Source organism: Bufo bufo, chromosome 1, assembly GCF_905171765.1.
Source record: "Bufo bufo chromosome 1, aBufBuf1.1, whole genome shotgun sequence".
Classification (NCBI taxonomy): Eukaryota; Metazoa; Chordata; class Amphibia; order Anura; family Bufonidae; genus Bufo; species Bufo bufo.
The window spans coordinates 453037690-453056653 of record NC_053389.1 but is presented as its reverse complement, the minus strand read 5'-3'; the positions used below and the strand labels follow the sequence as shown (position 1 = coordinate 453056653).

Here is an 18964-nt window from a genome sequence, read left to right as displayed (position 1 = left end):
CAATACTTATACTTTCCATTGTGTTGTGTTCCGCTGTTACAGGGATTGCAACGCCCATGGTTAACCTAGCCTCTCACTGATAACTGATTAAGTAAATATGTTTTTTGCAGGACTAGAGACACTTGTATAACTGAAGGGAATGGATGGTCAATAGTTCAAGACTGAAGCTGTAAACCATTTGAAAAACTGCTGTCATTCAGCTAAGGCTATAAAAACTTGTAACCTCAGATTGTTAGCTTAAAGAGGACCTTTCACTAGAATAAAAAATGTAAACTAAGCATACAGACATGGAGAGCGGCGCCCAGGGATCTCCCTGCACTTACTATTATCCCTGGGCGCCGCTCCGTTCTCCCGCTATAGGCTCCGGTATCTTCATATGTTCGGCTCAACTCGGTGGAGCCTGCCGGCGTCTCCTTCTCACAGGCTGTAGCGCTGGCCAATCGCAGCGCTCAGCTCATAGCCTCCCAGGCGCCGCTCTCCATGTCTGTATGCTTAGTTTACATTTTTTATTCTAGTGAAAGGTCCTCTTTAAACTTTAAACATGACTGTGGGATTCTACTAGGGAAATCATGTTTTAAAATAAATGCCCCTTCCTGGATCCTCCCACTGCCCTATCTTCAGCAGAAGATCAGCACACAAAGGAGAAGGCAGCAGCTTCTGCCCAACTACCTCTCTCTGCTATAAGAGCTTAGAAGAACTTGGTGGAACACATTGTGTTTGTCTTTTGCTTAAACTGTTCAATACAGTAGACTGTTGGCTTCCTAGCCAGTAGTTCTGTGGTAATGACATGTATGTTGCCTTTCTTTCCTTCAAGGAATGTATAAAATACATTTGCATATTAAATACAGAGGAGTCGGAAGTGCAAAAAACTGAGGAGTCGGAGCATTTATCTACCAACTCCACAGCCCTGGTGCTGTGATAATAATGATAAATCTACTATGCTATCTTTTCTCATTGGTCATCTGTGTTTGGTGGATAAAAGCATTCATTCCACTATTTTCTGAAGATCAGTATTCAGATGCAATTTAAATCCTTGGATCTCAGTGGTCCATCATCACATCCCTTGGCAGGAAGATAACTAGGATGACTGCCCTTAGGCCTCATGCAAACGACCGTACATTTAGTCCGTGTCCGATGAACATTTTTTGTGGGATCACACACACAGACCCATTCATTTCTATGGGTCCTCAAAAAAAAAAAAAAAAAAAAAAGACAGCACATGGATGTCATGCGTGTGCTGTCTGCATTCATGCGACCAGGCCACAAATGATAGAACCTGTCCTATTCTTGTCCGTTTTGCCGACAAGAATAGGCTTTTTACCTAGGGATCGACCGATATAGATTTTATAGGGCCGATACCGATAATTTGTGAACTTTCAGGCCGATAGCCGATAATTTATACTGATATTCTGTGAAATTTAATTTTAGAAAAAAAAAAAAATCCTACACAAATCTGCTGAAAATGAATATTTTTATTGTTAATGTGTAGTTGTTGTTTTTTTTGTAAATCTTTCTTTTTTATTTATACTTAATATTTTGTTTTTTGTTTTTTTTACTAACTTTTAGCCACCTTAGGGACTAGAACCCTTGTCCTATTCACCCTAATAGATCTCTATCAGGGTGAATAGGATCTCACACTGTCCCTGCTGCTCTGTGCTTTGTGCACACAGCAGCATGGAGCTTTTTATGGCAGCCAGGGCTTTAGTAGCGTTCTGGCTGCCATGGTAACCGATCGGAGCCCCAGGCTTACACTGCTGGGACTCCGATCGGAGGAGGAGGGGAGAGGAGACCCTGTGGCCACTGCCACCAATGATTACAACTGGGGGGGTGCGCGCACTGCGCCACCAATGTTTTTAATACGGGGGTGGGGGTGTGGGGCGCACTGCGCCACCAATGATTAATACTGGGGGGCGCACTGCGCCACCAATGAACATTAAATCTACCATTTATTCATATACAGGAGGTGGGAGCTGGCTGCAAAATCACATAGCCGGCTCCCGACCTCTATGAGCGGTAGCTGCGATCCGCGGTAGTTAACCCCTTAGGTGCCGCGGATCGCAGCTACCGCTCATAGAGGTCGGGAGCCGGCTATGTGATTCTGCAGCCAGCTCCCGCCTCCTGTTCAATTTGAATGAATGAGTGAGTTAACATCATTGGTGGCGCAGTGGCCACAGCCCCTCCCCTCCTCTTGTCTTCTCTCCTCTCATTGGCGGCAGCGGCAGCAGCATCACAGGGGGAGGGAGACACTGCTTCCTTCTCCCCTGTGCTGCTGAGGGAACACAGAGAGCGCTGAGAGCAGCGCGATCTGTGTTACCCATATGTTATCGGAATATCGGCAAAATAGATGCCGATACCGATAACTGTCAAAAACCTGAATATCGGCCGATAATATCGGTAAAACCGATAATCGGTCGATCCCTACTTTTTACAGTAGGCCCCACAAAAATTGCAGGATGCACACAGACCAGATCCGTATTTCGCAGATCCGCAATTTTCGGACCGCAGAACGGATACAATTGTATACAGAAGGCCTTATGCATGTGGAGTACATATGGTTCTATACAGGTACTCTGTATCCCCCCGTATGGGATATATAGAGGGCTACCTTCTGCATGGATCTAGAATATGTTAGTGTGCATGAGGCCAAAGGTTGTGTGCACAGAGAGGTTTTCCTGAAATTTGAGTCTTATACTTTTGAAGCAGGTTCCTGCCCCTGCCCCCATTCCGCTTGGACATCCATTGGAGATGTCCGAGCAGAACCACCTGTATAAGAGGTCATGTATAAACTATTTGTCTCATTTCAGTAGGTTTTATGAGTTAGGATTGTGGACTTCTGTGTTTTCATGTTTCCTGTTATCAGTCTTCATGAGCTGTTCTGTCTTTTTTCTTTGCTTGCTCTTGTCCTGATCAGAAGGTACGTTTGCACTGCATGCATCGTCTCTGCACAGTCTGCTGCATTGTTGTCGCCCTTGTTTTTATGTTGCATGCTTGTTTCTTCATAGACCTAAAAATCTAAAGGTCAGTGCCATCAAGACCCCTTGACTTTAATGCAAGTGATTTTAACTGCATATCCTTGCATTTTCAAGGTCCTGTGGAATCTACTTTCTTGTGACTTTTTTTAATGAATTTTGAGCACTTTCTGGATAATTTTACTATGTGATTAATCTTATCGTGATTAAAATATTGAAGGATGATGATGAATTGTGAAGCAGCTTGACTTGGGGTAACAATTCCATATGTGGCTAAGGCCAGATTCAGACGGCAGTAACTTCCACCGGTGTGCCATCCAGACTGTACCTTCCTAGCACACAGACCTGTTAAAGGGAATGGTGCAACTCTCACACCAGTTTCATGCTGAAAAACTCAAAGTATACAACATGATTGCATGTTTTCTTTCCAAGACAATTTATACAAATGAATGGGTCCAGAAAAAAAATGGATGCATATGAAAGTCAGTGGAACCGATTCAGCACTGCATCCAATTCACTGTTTTTCCACTGCACTGTGGTGCTCCTGGTCAACCTGCTGTGTAGGGGAGTATTCACAGGATCAGCGGAGGTCCACAAGGTTGGACTCCACTTATCATATATTGGTTGGATTTTCTACTGGATCCTAGGAGATGGGAATACTCCTTTAAAGGGGTTGTCTCATCATGGACAATGTGGGCATATCGCTAGGATATGCCCCCATTGTCTTATAGGTGCTGGTCCCACTGCTGGGACCCGCACCTACATCGTGAACGGAGCCCCGTAAGTGAAGGAGGGCACACTGCACATGCGCAGCCGCCCTCTATTCATTTTCTATGGGGCCGGCGAAAATAGCCGAGCGCTGGCTCGTCTATTTCCGTCGGCCTCATAGAAATGAATGGGAATGGGGGCCTCGCATGCGCGGTATTCTCCCATTCACTTCTATGGGGAGCCGGTTTGGTGGTGGCCGGACTGGAGTCTTCCAGCCACCTTGCGCTCCGTTCTCGATATAGGTGCAGGTCCCAGGGGTGGGACCCGCACCTATACAACAATGGGGGCATATCCTAGCGATATTCCCCCATTGTCCATGATGAGACAACTCCTTTAAGTTTTTTTTTCCCCAGTTAATAAAAAAAAAGTTTACATTTTTTTTAATGCCTTTCACAGGTTTGCCAGCATCCAAACTCAAGAATGAGAGAATGGGGAGCAGAAGCATTGACATCGCTAATAAAATCAGGGCTGGCTTTCAAGCATGAGCCAGAACTCTCTCAAAACCAGGTATCCAAATGCCGATCAGTCACTTCCATAATTGATAGGTGACTGACTATAGTGTATCCCTGTAGCTGGAGTCATGTAATGTGTTATTGAAGTCTTGTTTTCTCTCCTAGAGGCTGCAGTTGCTTCTCCTAAACCCCTTGAAGGAGCTTTCAGCTATAAATCACCATGATATCCGCCACAAGCAATTGGAATGTGTGTTACAGATTTTGCAGAACCAAGGAGATAGTCTTGGACCTGGATGGCCACTGGTTTTAGGAGTTATTGGAGCAATAAGAAATGATCAGGGGTGAGCATATAGTGAAATAACCCACATTTTATTTCTCTTCTCTCTCCTATTTCTTATACAATCCCATATTTTTTTAGGGAGTCTTTAATACGGACCGCTTTCCAGTGCCTTCAGTTGGTCGTGACAGACTTCCTCCCCACAATGCCTTGCACATGCCTGCAGATTGCTGTAGAGGTGGCTGGAAGCTTTGGACTTCAGAATCAAGAGTTGAACATTAGTTTAACATCTATTGGTTTGCTGGTGAGTTGGCTTTGTAGCTTTTAGTTTACCAATGGTCTTTCTTTCAGTTTAGGTATGTGTAGGTTGTTTTAAGGCATTTTAAGCAGTTGAGATCGTGCTTGATGAACTACTAGATGGTGTTGTTTAGCGAAGTAGTTATTGTGGACAAAACTTGTCACCAGAAGTCATTGTAAAAAAGTGTGTAGATAGGTCTAGAGGGTGACTCTTCATGGTACTCCAGTGCGAAACTCTTTGTAGCATTCATCATGTTCCCTTCCACAGCCTTGTCAGCCTTCTGGTGCATGCTACTGAACAATACCACCATAGCACCTACTTATGATGTTCACTGCCAAGGAATAAAAAATGTACACGATATGACTAGGACAGGGCCACCAGGCTGTATTAGTAGTATACTCACTCCACTCCAGAGGGGGCAGACAAGATGAGCTCAATACACGCTCTGCCTACCCTCTCGCGCCGGGTTTGTGTATCTGATGTCAATCCTACCATAGTCCAAAGCGGCAGTCAGGACTTCCTCTACTGGGGGACCATAGGTTTATTATAAAAACTCAACCCGTTTTGGGGAACAGTAATCCCTTTCATCAGAAGTAAAACATTTTCTGACATAAAAAAAGTGGTGACAAATGGTAGTAAAACCAGTTTTACTGTGCAACTTGTAAACCGATCCTCTTTTCCTGCCACAAAAGTTTCTCAGAGGGGAATGGGCTTAATAGGTATATAATGTGTGCTGAAAATCAGAGTTTATCTGATACAGCATATGACCTGCCAAAATGCTAATATGTTATAAAATTAGAGTAAGTTTACAGATGTGAATCCCTTCCGGTTGCGTTGACATCAGCAGTAATGTGAAGTAGGGCCTGCCCCCTTCTTTAAAAGGGATCTGTTCCCTCTCCTGATTTTAGTAACTTGTATTCCTCATAAAATTCCAATTTGGAATCCTCTTTTCTCAGAACTTTATGTTGTGTAGTTCCTCTGTTCATCCTGCCAGAAATGTACGAATACATTGATAAGTGGATGTTATCAATTGGGGGTGTGCACTAAACACTCTTACACCTCTTTGACAAGGGGAATGGTAACATTCAGTAGTCAGTTTATTCAGGAGTATTCACGAAGATTTACAGAGAAACGGCACAGCTATGAGAAAAGATGGTCAAGGGTTATTTTATTGACGATCCAAGTAAAGTGGTCCCTTGAGTTACAATGGTCATTCTGGAACCAATTAATATTGTATGTTGAAGCCATCTGTTCCAAAGCCCCAAAATGTCATCCCAAGATAAGAGAAAATGAAGATTTAAGAAAAATAAGCAGATAACTAAGACAGATAAAGCAAGTCCTTACATATAATAGTCAGGGATAGCTGCTGGAAGTCACCATCTATGATGAGGACAGGATCCTGCAGAGCACAGTATACCAGATAAAACTGAGTAGTCTTCACCTGATATCCAAAGGAGCAGAGGGCAGTGGAGAACATGTAAAGAGGAGCTACTAGACAGCCAATACAGGTGATTTACCACAGAAATGCCCATGTTGGTTGGATCTGAATCTAAGTCTGTCTAGTCTCAACTTACGATGGGCCAGGAATGACCACTGTATGTTGAAAATAATTGTGTCCTGAGACAATTGTAACACGAGGGACCACTGTATTTAAAAAAACAGACATGTCAGGAACAATGACTTTAACAGCAACTTGATTGTAAAGTTTAAAGAACTTCTTAAAGTGGCGGGGTCTATTTGCTGTTAACCCCACTGATAGGTCCTATGTCGGTATTCAGAGAGATGTGGATATTTCAACCTATGGCCAAAGCTGCAGCCCTTTATTCTGAAGAGCAGTGGTGGACATCACTTATGGACACCCACCAAACAGAACTTCTTACATGCCTCTAAAAAATGAAATGCATTTATGAATCTGCTCTGTCTACCCAGTAGAAGGCCTCACAGAAACCACATACAAGTATGTACATAAATTACTTTACTTTACACTATGATTTTGTGTTTCAGTGGAATATCTCAGATTACTTATTTCAACGAGGAGAAACTATAGAAAAAGAACTAAATCGAGAGGAAGAATTTCTTCAGATGCAGGCAAAGGAGAAAGGAGTGACTTTAAACCGTCCCTTCCACCCTGCACCCCCATTCGATTGCCTGTGGCTGTGTCTCTATGCCAAATTGGGAGAACTTTGTGTTGACACGCGCCCTGCTGTCAGAAAGAGTGCTGGCCAGACATTGTTCTCTACGATCGGGGCTCATGGAACTTTACTGCAGCATCAAACATGGCATACTGTCATTTGGAAGGTATTGAAGCGCATAGGGTTCACTAAAGATTTAAAAGGCTTTTACACTGATGACCTATCCTCAAGATAGGTCATCAGTATCTGATCGGTGGGGGTCTGACACCTGGGACTCCCTCATATCAGCTGTTTGAGAAGGCAGTGGTGCTTGCATTAGCACTGCGGCCTTCTTAGCTTTTCCTAAGCCAGTGACAACACGTTCATCGGTCACATGTCCTAGGCGCAGTTCAGCCCCATTGAAGAGAATGGGGCTGAGCTGCAATACAAAGCACAACCGCTATACACCGTATGATGCTGAGCTTGGTGAGAAGGGAGAACTCCACAGGAGCGCTAGTGCCTTCTCAAACAGCTGATCGGTGGGGTTCTGGGTGTTGGATCCCCAACAATCAGATACTGATGGTCATCAGTATTAGGGTCCATTCACACGTCCGTTGTTTCTTTCCTGATCTGTTCCGTTTTTTGCGGAACTGATCTGGACCAGTTCTGTACCCATTCATTTTCAATGGGTCCTGAAAAAAATCGGACAGCTCAATGTCTGATATTTTTTTTCAGGACCCATTGAAAATGAATGGGTACAGAACTGGTCCAGATCTGTTCCACAAAAAACGGAACAGATCAGGAAAGAAACAACGGCCGTGTGAATGAACCCTAAAAGTCTTGGAAAACCCTTTTAATCCATTTCCATATGTCTTCTACTACCTGTTCAGCCCCATATGTCCAGTGTTCACTTATTCATTCAGCTGTATTTTATGTATCTAATAATCTACCTATGTGATGATTATAGAGGAAGAAAGTTTCATCTTTTTTTTTTTTTTCTTTTTTCTTCTAGGTTCTGTTTCACCTTTTAGATCAAGTTCGAGAGTCCTCTTTAACCGCTGATAAGGAGAAGATTGAATCAGGAGGTGGTAACATCCTCATACACCACTCCAGGGACACAGCCGAGAAGCAGTGGGCAGAAACCTGGGTATTAACCCTAGCGGGCGTTGCTCGAATATTTAACACTAGACGATACCTCTTACAGCCATTAGGTAAAATCACATTTAACGGATTGAATTAATACATCTTTTCATACATTTTCAAATAATATTTTAGGGTATTCAGAGTTATTAGTGTTACACCCAGATCAATGATAAAGGCCCCTCGCCAAGCCAAACTTGTAGCCTGCTCCTGGCTATAAAGCTAATTTATGGTACAAGGCACCAATTTATTTATTTTTGAAAGAGAGATCATTTGCATATCTTTTTTCAAGAGGAAGATCCCTTCCCTTATGGATTTAGGGGAGTCATTGACAGCTTTCCTTCCTGTGCAATAGTATAACAGTACTAGCTTGGGAAAAGAACTTGTACCTCTTTCTTTAAATACCTAGCTTGGGCATAGCACTTGTACCTCTTTCTTGAAATACCTAGATTGGGCATAGCACTTGTACCTCTTTCTTGAAATACCTAGCTACTGTAGACTGTAAAATAATGTATTTCTTCATTGTTTGATTTGTATTCTACTCTACTATTCCACTGATGATCTAGCCTCTGGATAGATCTTCAGTATCTGGTCAGTGGGGGTCCGACACCAAGGACCCGTACTGATGAGCTGTTTAAAAAGGTACTGGTGCTTGCAGTAGCGCCGCAGCCTTCTTGCAGCTCACCAAGCACAGCGCCATCAATTATGCAGTGACTGTACTTGGTATTGCAGCTCAGCCCCATTTAATTCTATGGGGCTGAGCTGCACCTAGGCCATGTGACCAATAAACAGGACATCACATGGCCTAGGAAAAGCTGAGAGAAGGCTGCGGCTTACTGCGAGCGTAGCTGCATTCTCAAACAGCTAATTGGCAGGGATCCCGGGTGTCGGACCCCCACCGTTCAGATACTGATGACATATCCAGAAGATAGGTTATCAGTAAAAATATCTCAGAAAGACCCTTTAACATGACGACCATATTTTGATCAATTTCCTTTATCCTTATTGATTTCCAATGTAGGTGACTTCTCAAAGGCCTGGGACATTCTCCTGGATCACATTCAGTCCGCAGCTCTCAGCAAAAACAATGAAGTTTCCTTAGCCGCGCTCAAAAGCTTGCAGGAAATTTTGCAGATTGTTAGCCCAACCAGAGAAATGGACAGGCCAGAGTCACTGCCGGGTATTTCAGTAACTGTACCTGCTCTTATCGGGCCAGTTACAGCTGCTGGCCCAGGTAGACCACTGACACGAGCGGACTCTGCAGGAGAGAGACTCAACAGATATAATGGCTCTGAGCAGCCCATAGCCATGGATGAGATTGAAGACTCTGCTCTGTGGTGGGCTGCCTGGAACACCTGGTATAGGATTGGTTCAGAAAGTACAAAGCCTCCAACTACATGTGACAAACTGACATTTATCCCAAGTCAGCCATTCCTGACAGCTTTAATTCAGATTTTTCCAGCTCTATATCAGCACATCAAAACTGCCTTTAACATGGATGACCTACAAAAGCTTGGGGTTATATTACATGGGGCTGTGTCGGTGCCTATAAGCTCGGATGCCTCTCCTTTCATCCTCCCCTCTTATACTGAAGCAGTGTTGACAAGCCTGCAAGAATCTGTTCTTACAGCCTTGGATGTCCTACAAAAGGTGACTCGTTGGTCTCATCTTCACTTTCACATTTATTTATTTTTACTTTTTCTTTCTTGCATGACAAAAATGTTTCAGTAATCCTCTGCTGAAAGCCAGCATTAAAACCAATAGGACAAATATTTCCTAAACTAGAGTGCTAATTAGAAACATTAAAGAGATTTGTGCCACGTATGAAAGTTATCCCCTTTCCACAGGATAGGAGATAACTGATCGGTGGAGTTCCAACTGCTGGAACCCCTACTTCTCCCATGTTCACATCTGGAGTGAGCAGCAGCCGAGCATGTGCCTCTCCATTCATTCTATAGGGGACTGCCAGAGATAACCAAGTACAATGCTCAGCCATTTCCGGCAGCATTCGGGTGTATGCTCTGCCTTGCCCACTCCATCAGGGCAGCAACACAGATCCCCGTTCTTGGGATCATTGGAGGTCCCTGTGGTTGGACCCCCAACGTGGATAGGGGATAACTTTCATGCTTTGAACAACTTCTTTAAATGCTAAAACTAATATATTGCAAGAGATTTAGCAAGCTAAATACACAGAGTTATGGATCCATTTGCACCAGAAAACAGTAGCATACATGCTCTGTACATGGAAAATGCAGCTTAATCTGCAGACAACATGTTATAGAGCAGGAGGAGCTGAGCAGATTGATATATAAAAAGGATCTGTCACCATGTAATCTGCAGGAAGCATGTTGTAGAGCAGGAGGAATTTAGCAGATTGATATATAAAGAGGATCTGTCACTATGTAATCTGCAGGAAGCATGTTATAGAGCAGGAGGAGCTGAGCAGATTGATATATATAAAGAAAACCTTTTACTATGTAATCTGCAGGAAGCATGTTATAGAGCAGGAGGAGCTGAGCAGATTGATGTATAAAGAAAACCTTTCACCATGTGATCTGTAGACTGCATGTTGTAGAGCAGGAGGAGCTGAGCAGATTGATATATAAAGAGGATCTGTCACCATGTAATCTGCAGGCAGCAGGAGGAGCTGAGCTGATTGAAAATGTTTTTGTGGAAAGACTCCTCAACACTTGTATTTCATTCATTTAAATATCTGCTCAGGCCTCATGCACACGACCGTTGTTTTATTCCGTGTCCGTTGCGCTGTTTTTTGTGATTTTCTGCGGACCCATTGATTTTCAATGGGTCAGTTGAAAACTCGGCTAATGCACCGTTTGCCATTCGCGTCCGTGATCTGTGGTTCCAGTCCGTCCAAAAAATATAACCTGTCCTATTATTTACGCGGAAAACGGTTTGCGGACCCATTCAAGTCAATGGGACCACTAAAAAACACGGAGGCACATAAGATTGTCCGCGTCCGTTTTTTTCCTATCATTTGCATGGCAAACCTGTCTTAGATTTTTTTTTTACTTTCCTTTGTCTGGTGATCCTCCAAAAATAAAGGAAGACACACGGAAACAAAAACGGAAACGGAACAACGGAACCCCATTTTGCGGAACGGAACACAACGGTCGTGTGCATGAGGCCTCATTCTGAGCTTGGTGGCCATTTGGACCATGGTATCAGTGATTGATAGCTATAGTTGTATTTACACTCACACAGGGAAGGCTGCCGGTCACTGAAGAGGACGGCCACATGACTCCTGAGCACAGAAAGAACAGAGATTTTAATGATTAACTTACAAGTGCAGGTGGATTCGCACAACCATTCTGTGGTGTTTTTCAGCGTTTTTTGCACATGTATTTTTGGTGCGTTTTTTGCTGAAAAGCACCAGCTCCAAAAGTTAGCTGAAAGTCTATGGGAAATGTGAAATGCAAGACACGCAAAGATTTTTTATTTGACATTTTTTGTCTATGATCTATATTTTTGTAATGCAGCATGTTGAAGCTATGGTTTTTATTTTAATTTTTTTGGGCGTGTTTCATCTTTTCTATAGGGAAAATGCCATCCACACATTTCTTTGGGGGGAAAAAAGCAACAAAAAATGTCATAAAAAGCACATACATTATGGAAACCACAAGCTATTTCTATGGCTTTTTTTTTTTTATCACAAAAAACTGCCAAGCTAAATTCATGTGTAACGCTATAAATATCAGTCTGCTCCGCCTCTCCTTTTTAAGAGGCCTATCCCCATGACCAGATCCTCTTTACAGTATAATTGAATAACCCTGCAGATGTGAGGAACCTAAATTGGTTGTGCTGGAGCCATAAGCATTTCTGAAAGCCGGCGCCATGTGATCAGCGTCTAGTGGTTGCGTGCTCCATTCTTCCAATGCGGCTGACACTTCCAGAACATAATCTTTAAAAAGACTTCAAGGCGACGTTTCATTTTGAGACATTCACAGTTGTCTTTCTCTCCTTTTCTAGGCCATCTGTGGAGGACCAGAAAATATGCAGATAATGTATCCAGCGATTTTTGACCAGCTGTCTGCATTTGTACAGTTTTCTTGTAAACCACCTCAGTATGGCAAACTAGAAACAAAGCACATCGCTAATGCCAAATACAATCAGGTATGTACCCTATTAGGGAGCCTGATGATTTGTGTGTGGTACCCGCTCTCCCTGCTGCACTCTGCAGACGTTCAGCTAAAGGTCAGCAGTTTGCCTGTCTTTCCTTTTAGCACTGTGCCACGCTCTTTACCGTCAGTGTCACCACCTTATGTGCTATTTTTCTCTGTTCTTAAAGGGCATCTGTCAGCAGATTTGTACCTATGACACTGGCTGACCTGTTATATGTGCACTTGGCAGCTGAAGACATCTGTGTTGGTCCCATGTTCATATGTGTCCGCATTGCTGAGAAAAATGATGTATTAATATACGCAAATGAGCCTCTAAGAGCAATGGGGGCATTGCCGTTAAACCTAGAGGCTCAGCTCTCTCTGCACCTGCCACGCATTCTCCACTCTGACAGGGCCAGGCAGTAAATATATCATGCCTGGCCATGTCAATCAAAGTGAAAAGGGCGTGGCAGTTGCAAAGAGAGTGGAGCCTCTAGGGGTAATGGTAACTTCCAGTTGCTCCTAGAGGCTTATTTGCATATATTAAAACATCATTTTTCTCAGCAATGCGGGGAAATATGAACATGAGACCAACACAGATGTCTTCAGCTGCCAAGTGCACTGGTAACAGGTCAGCCAGTTTCATAGGTACAAATTTGCTGACCGATGTCCTTTAAAGGGTTGTTTCACTGCAGACAACCATCTGAGAGCTGCTCCTAAGACATCCAGCAAACAGCCGATCTCACTGGAGTAAGATGCAGCCTGCTGCTCATATTCCCTGAATTCAGGGGAAATGGTCCTCTGTATAATTCATGGATGGCTCAAATCTGTCTGAGCAAGAGCTGCCGAGCAGCACATTGTTCTGACTCATTGAAAGGGGTCTAAAGCAGGGACCCCTGTCTGTGAAATCCATGTACCCTAATAGGTCACTTAGGGTACTTTCACACTTGAGTTTTTGCTGGATCCGGCAGGGTTCAGCAAAAAACGCTTCTGTTACTGATAATACAACCATCTGCATCCGTTATGAACGGATCCGGTTGTATTTTCTTTAACATTGCCATGACAGATCCGTAATGAACTCCATTGAAAGTCAATGATGCACGGATCCGTTTTCTTTTGTGTCAGATAGTGTAAGAGTTAAACGGATCCGTCCCCATTGACTTAAATTCTGGGTCATGACGGATCCGTCTTTCTCCGCATCCCATGACAGAAAGAAAACCGCAGCATGCTGCGGTTTGCTCTCCGGTATAGGAACGCATCCGAATGGAATGCATTTTGGCGCATTCCTTTCTGTTCAGTTACGTTTTGTCCCCATTTATTGCCTATGATGGATCTCAATACCGGAAAATAGAAACGCTAGTGTGAAAGTAGCCTTAGACAGTTTTTCCTTATGGGACAACCTATTTAATGACGATGTTAAAGCAGGTCTGTCAGCTTAATATGCAGTGCTATGTTAGGGCAGCATGTTACAGCTACAAGTCCATAGTGCTATTAGCCAAAAGGCCATAAGAATAAGCTGTTTTACTGCTATCCACGATGAAAGTTTGAGTCTGGCTGTTTTCATGAACAGAACGCTCCCCCTCCCCATAAGGCAGTGACTGACTGGCTGCTATGTATGCAAATTCAAAACAGTCTGACAGTCCTAGAAGGTGGGTGGAGCTGCTTATCATCAGTGTGTCATCACATCTCTACAGATTCCTATGGTCCATATTCATATTTCTAAATGCTGTTAAAGGGATATTCTGGTAGGTACAAGTTATACCCTATCCACAGGACACGGGATAACTATCAGATCGATAAGACCCATGCCGATCATGAGAACAGGGGCCCCTGCAGGCCCCTTGCTGCTCTCCTAAAATGACCGGAGCAGCCAGTCGCACATGTGTGCGGCCGCTCCATTCATTTCTATGGGAGTTCCGGAGATAGCAGCTCAGGCAAGATGGCCGCCCCCATACTCATGTACATAAAATAGTATTTAAAACACTACAATCGGAAAATAAAAAAGGAACAGGTTTCATCTTCTGACTCTAATTAGTAAAAATATGTAGGTGACATTCCATTTTAAGCTGATAGACTGTAGTCCTAGGTGCAGCACATCTTACTTCCAGCTATGATCCAGACTTGGATCTACTGACGGGCTTCTAGTCCGTGGCAGCCTGTATTGTGCTGCCAGCAGCAGTTGTTGGGACAAGTTGTCATACCATCCAGTCCAGCATGCCAGTGCAGTCGGACCTCTCACCTTGTCTGGTCCACTCTAGAAGGGATTTCCATGGCCTAATCTCATTACTATTTGTGGCGGGTTGAAATGGACGCTTGATGACTCGCGTGCAGCCGACTAACCTGATCTTGCCTTTGTTAATTTAAGTCACAGCAGTTAATTTACTTGTCACATAGGAGAAAATAATTAACTTAATTGGCACTATGTTAATTTATCATACTCTCATCTAAGGCTACTTTCACACTCGCGTTTGGTGCGGATCCGTCATGGATCTGCACAGACGGATCCGTTCAGATAATACAACCGCATGCATCCGTTCAGAACGGATCCGTTTGTATTATCTGTAACATAGCCAAGACGGATCCATCTTGAACACCATTAAAAGTCAATAGGAGACGGATCAGTTTTCTATTGTGTCAATGAAAACAAATCCGTCCCCACTGAATTACATTGTGTGTCAGGATGGATCCGTTTGGCTCAGTTTCGTCAGACGGACACCAAAACGCTGCAAGCAGTGTTTTGGTGTCCGCCTCCAGAGCGGAAAGGAGGCGGAACGGAGCCAAACTGATGCATTCTGAGCGGATCCTTATCCATTCAGAATGCATTAGGGCAAAACTGATCCGTTTTGGACCGCTTGTGAGAGCCCTGAACGGATCTCACAAGCGAAAACCAAAACGCCAGTGTGAAAGTAGCCTAAATTAACATGTATATGTCTGTGGATCCATCTGAATTAACTTCTCTCGTTCTGTTTATTCTGCAACAAAATGGGAATCACAATAGATCCAACTTTTTGCACCGGTGAGTGATATTTCCTTAAAGATTGCCCTGTCCTGACAAGAATAAAACTGAATAATACTAGTAGCAATCATGACCTCTTCCTGACAGTAGTATGCTTTGTATGGAGATGTTCTTCCTTTTTCTTTGGGCATGCCAAGTGCTTGTTTCTGCTTTCCCTTTTCATTTTTCGGATGATTCCCAACAAAATCGCCTAAAAGCATGCAGAACATGTTTAGTTCCTATAACTGCAAGTGGTTTTTCAAGGTCTAGTCCTGAAATCTCACATCAACTGTTTTTGTTCCAGGCAGAGTGGGTCGCCTTAAATTATGTACCTTTTGCTGAAAAATCCTTGGAAGTCATGGTTGATCTGTACCAGAAAACAGCATGTCATAAAGCTGTAGTGAATGAAAAGGTCCTCCAAAATATTATTCGGGTACGTATGATATTGTGTTTTTGTTTAGAGTCACTGCACTTTCAGACAATTTCATTTAATAGAGAATAATGTGACTAGCAAACCTCTAAATGACGTCATTTGAAAAATATGCCGGGATCCACCTGAAAAAAGCTGGAAAGTCATGGCCACTAGGGGTCTCACTTCCACCTAATTTACAGTTTACAGAGTTCCCACTTCAGTTATTTCCATCGGTTATTGTGAGCCAAAACCAGGTGCGGGTCAAAAACACAGAACAGGAGGAAATCTTTCCCTTATACTTGATCTCTGTGTAGGCTTCACTACTGGTTTTGGCTCACAATAACTGATTGAAATAACTGCCTAAATAACTGAAGTGTGAACTTGGCCTGAGTGTGATTTATCCCTCCTTATTTGTTCTATGAGCTCCGGAGCTGAAAACAAACATAGTGGGAAGTAAGAGAAAGGACGTCACAACAGTACAGTGCGGGCAGATTTCACAGAAGGAATATGCCTCCTGCTTCTGAGTAAAATGCATCTAGCTGTGCAGCTGAACCAGGGAATAATATGGCTGAAAAAGACATTAGGGAAGCCCAAAAAACTCCCGCTCCTTCACAGTTATTTTGCAAACTCGAATACTATTTTAAGGCCAACAGGGAAGGGGGGGGGGGGGGGCCTTTTCATTCTAGCAGTTTGTAGGAATCCCAGTGGTCAGACCATCTGCTGGTTAGCAAGTATATGTCATATTCTGTTACTTGTTATTACAGGAATCCCTTTATGATGACAACTACTTGTTGTAGAGGCACTGCTTCAAACTCCCCCTGTGAGCCAGGGATACTATGTTAAGAGTGGCTCTCGCTTTGGTATACCTGGCCCATCCATGCGAATGCTGCAGAGGAAACCTCTGAAGTACCTTTACCTGATGATAATTGGTTACTTGGTTGGGGGGGGGGGATTGAGAAACCTACTTACATTTATAAAGCAATCACTTTATCCTATAACACTTATTTTCTACTGTTTATAAATATAAAATACAAAACGTTGCGATGCTGAATGAGCTGCTTATGGAAAAAAGTCATATACAATTTAGACAATTACACCTCTTCAACAGCCAACTGTGTAAGTCAGGAATACGAGCTTTTCATAGACATTTATAGAAAACAGTCCCATTGTAGGGACTCCATTAAAGGGGTTGTCTGACTACAGTAAGTGGCATTTATCATGTGCAGAAAGTTAATACAAGGTACCTACTAATGTATTGTTGTTACCCATATTGCTTCCTTTGCTGGCTGGATTCATTTTTCCATCACATTATACACTGCTCGTTTCCATGGTTATAGACCACCCTGCAATCAATCAGTGGTGGTCGCACTTGCACACTATAGGAAAAAGCGTCAGCCTCTATGGTGGCCGGGACCATGGGAGCGCAAATAGGCTAGTGTTTTTCCCTATATTGTGCAAGCACGACCACCACTGATGGAATGCAGGGTGGTCTGTAACCATGGAAATGATCAGTGTATAATGTGATGGTAAACTAAATCCAGCCAGCAAAGGAGACGATATGAACAATGACAAGACTTTAGTAAGTGCCTAGTATTATCTTTATCTACATGATAAATGCCACTTAGTGAAGTCAGACAACCCCTTTAACCGTAATTTAGAGGTATTGCCCACTGGTCATAAGAGATTTGTCTAGCTCTGTGCCTTTCCAAGTTCATCCGAGAAATGTTACATGTTGACTTATCAATGAAGGTGACACCTAAATTAAATAAAGGTTTGCATTAGTGAAAAATATGTATACAAAATGTGAATATATTGTTCTATTATAGAAGTCACACTCTTTCAACCACCAGGTGCAAAAACTCTTTCGACCACCAGGTGTCGATAGAGACAACTGCCACAGCTCGCTGTGCTCAAGCAATGCAAACTACTCTTTTTTATTTTGCTTTTAACGCACATTTTATTTTCCTATTGTACAGTATTCTACCTAAGCATTACATTCATTTTATTTTTAGACTCAAAGGGTGCCATTGAGCCTGAAGTATGCTTGCCCATCAGAGAGCACATGGAAACTGGCCGTCTCCTCCCTACTGAAGGTGCTTTCAGTTGGGTTACCAGTTGCACGACAACATGCGTCTTCTGGAAAGTTTGATAGCACGTGGCCTGAACTGGCAAACACTTTTGAAGACTTTTTATTTACAAAAAGGTAAAGTATGCAGGTAATGTTGTGGACTGCAAGTGTCCTCACCAGAATGTGGATTTTAGTAGAAATGTGGATTTCTAGTACAGTTCTTTTTTTATTGCTTACATTATTCAGTTGGTCGTCATGATGCATTTACACTGGTCATGTCCATTTAGCATTATATTTAGTGTTTTTTTTTTTTTTTTTGTTTTTTACATAACGCTCTGGTTTGAGCCTCTTTACTGGGAATCCGTCACAAGTTTGTTGCTGCCCTAACTAAGATATAACAAACAAAAAAAGCTAATTGAAAAATTACTTATAAAATAAAGCCCCATGTGTCACCAAAAAAAGGCATGAAAATTATTTACATACCAAACTGAAAAAAAAAGTTTCAGAGACGCATGTGTTTAAAAATCAGAAAATGCACCTGGTCAGGAAGAGGTTGAATGGCCTGGTCTTCATTGGTTAACTGACCCAACAGTTTTGCTCATGCCGATGAGTCCTCCACAGTAGAGAGAGCAGGTTCCTCATGAATATGAGGACTCCCGGATGCACGCTGTGTACGCGAGCCAGCGTTTTGCTCAGAGTATCTGCCACTAGTTTATGCTGTCTATAATTAGTGCAGCAAAAAAGCTGCACTTTAAAGAGCTCCTGTCAGCATGATCAACCCTATTAAAACCAGGCATATTTTCTGGTAAGGTTGATCATGCTGAGTAAAATGATATAATTCTCGCTTGTATCTTAAATAGCTGCTGAGAAATGTGGATTTTTATGGAGTAAATAAATGCGTAAAATAAATCGGTTATGGAAATGAGGCATTTGGAGCTGCGAGGGGCCGAGCGCAGTGAAGGGACAAGAGAATACATACCTTGTGATCCTCCCTGCAGCTGCACGTCTCCGCTGTGTGTGAAGCTGGCGTGTCAGTCCACACATAGCAGAGGAGCGCAGCTGCAGGGAGTATAGCAAGGTAGGCATAATCTTGTCCCTGCACAGGCTTTACTGCCACGATGAGCGACTGCAAGTAAATATAAGCAATAGTTCATTAGCAAAACCATGCATTCCTTGTGAACACACTGCCAATGATTTACAATTATATTTACAAGGAATGATTTTAGTGGCATGAGAAAACAGGGCCATCTCGTCTTTCCCTGTCAAACAAAGGGAAGGGGGAGTGTATTGAGCACCGAGGGGTGTAGCAGTGCTTCAAGAGCTATGCCCGCCCCTTGGTGCTCCTACTGTCTAATT

The 18964-nt window shown here is 43.1% G+C and overlaps 1 protein-coding gene across 5 annotated transcripts in view; it reads left to right on the top strand.

The window, feature by feature from the left end:
- Positions 1–18964, top strand: part of MON2 (MON2 homolog, regulator of endosome-to-Golgi trafficking) — a 117930-nt gene that overhangs the window by 57355 nt on the left and 41611 nt on the right. For 2 of the 5 annotated variants that reach the window (XM_040408383.1, XM_040408419.1), the window contains exons 21-31: positions 2912–2914; positions 4134–4244; positions 4355–4530; positions 4608–4770; positions 6769–7062; positions 7888–8086; positions 9037–9665; positions 12003–12146; positions 15132–15149; positions 15433–15561; positions 17553–17743. In XM_040408383.1, the coding sequence (XP_040264317.1) occupies positions 2912–2914; positions 4134–4244; positions 4355–4530; positions 4608–4770; positions 6769–7062; positions 7888–8086; positions 9037–9665; positions 12003–12146; positions 15132–15149; positions 15433–15561; positions 17553–17743 (2057 nt within the window). The remainder of the gene's footprint in view (positions 1–2911; positions 2915–4133; positions 4245–4354; positions 4531–4607; positions 4771–6768; positions 7063–7887; positions 8087–9036; positions 9666–12002; positions 12147–15131; positions 15150–15432; positions 15562–17552; positions 17744–18964) is intronic. The other 3 variants (XM_040408393.1, XM_040408403.1, XM_040408411.1) reach the window with 3 other exon arrangements.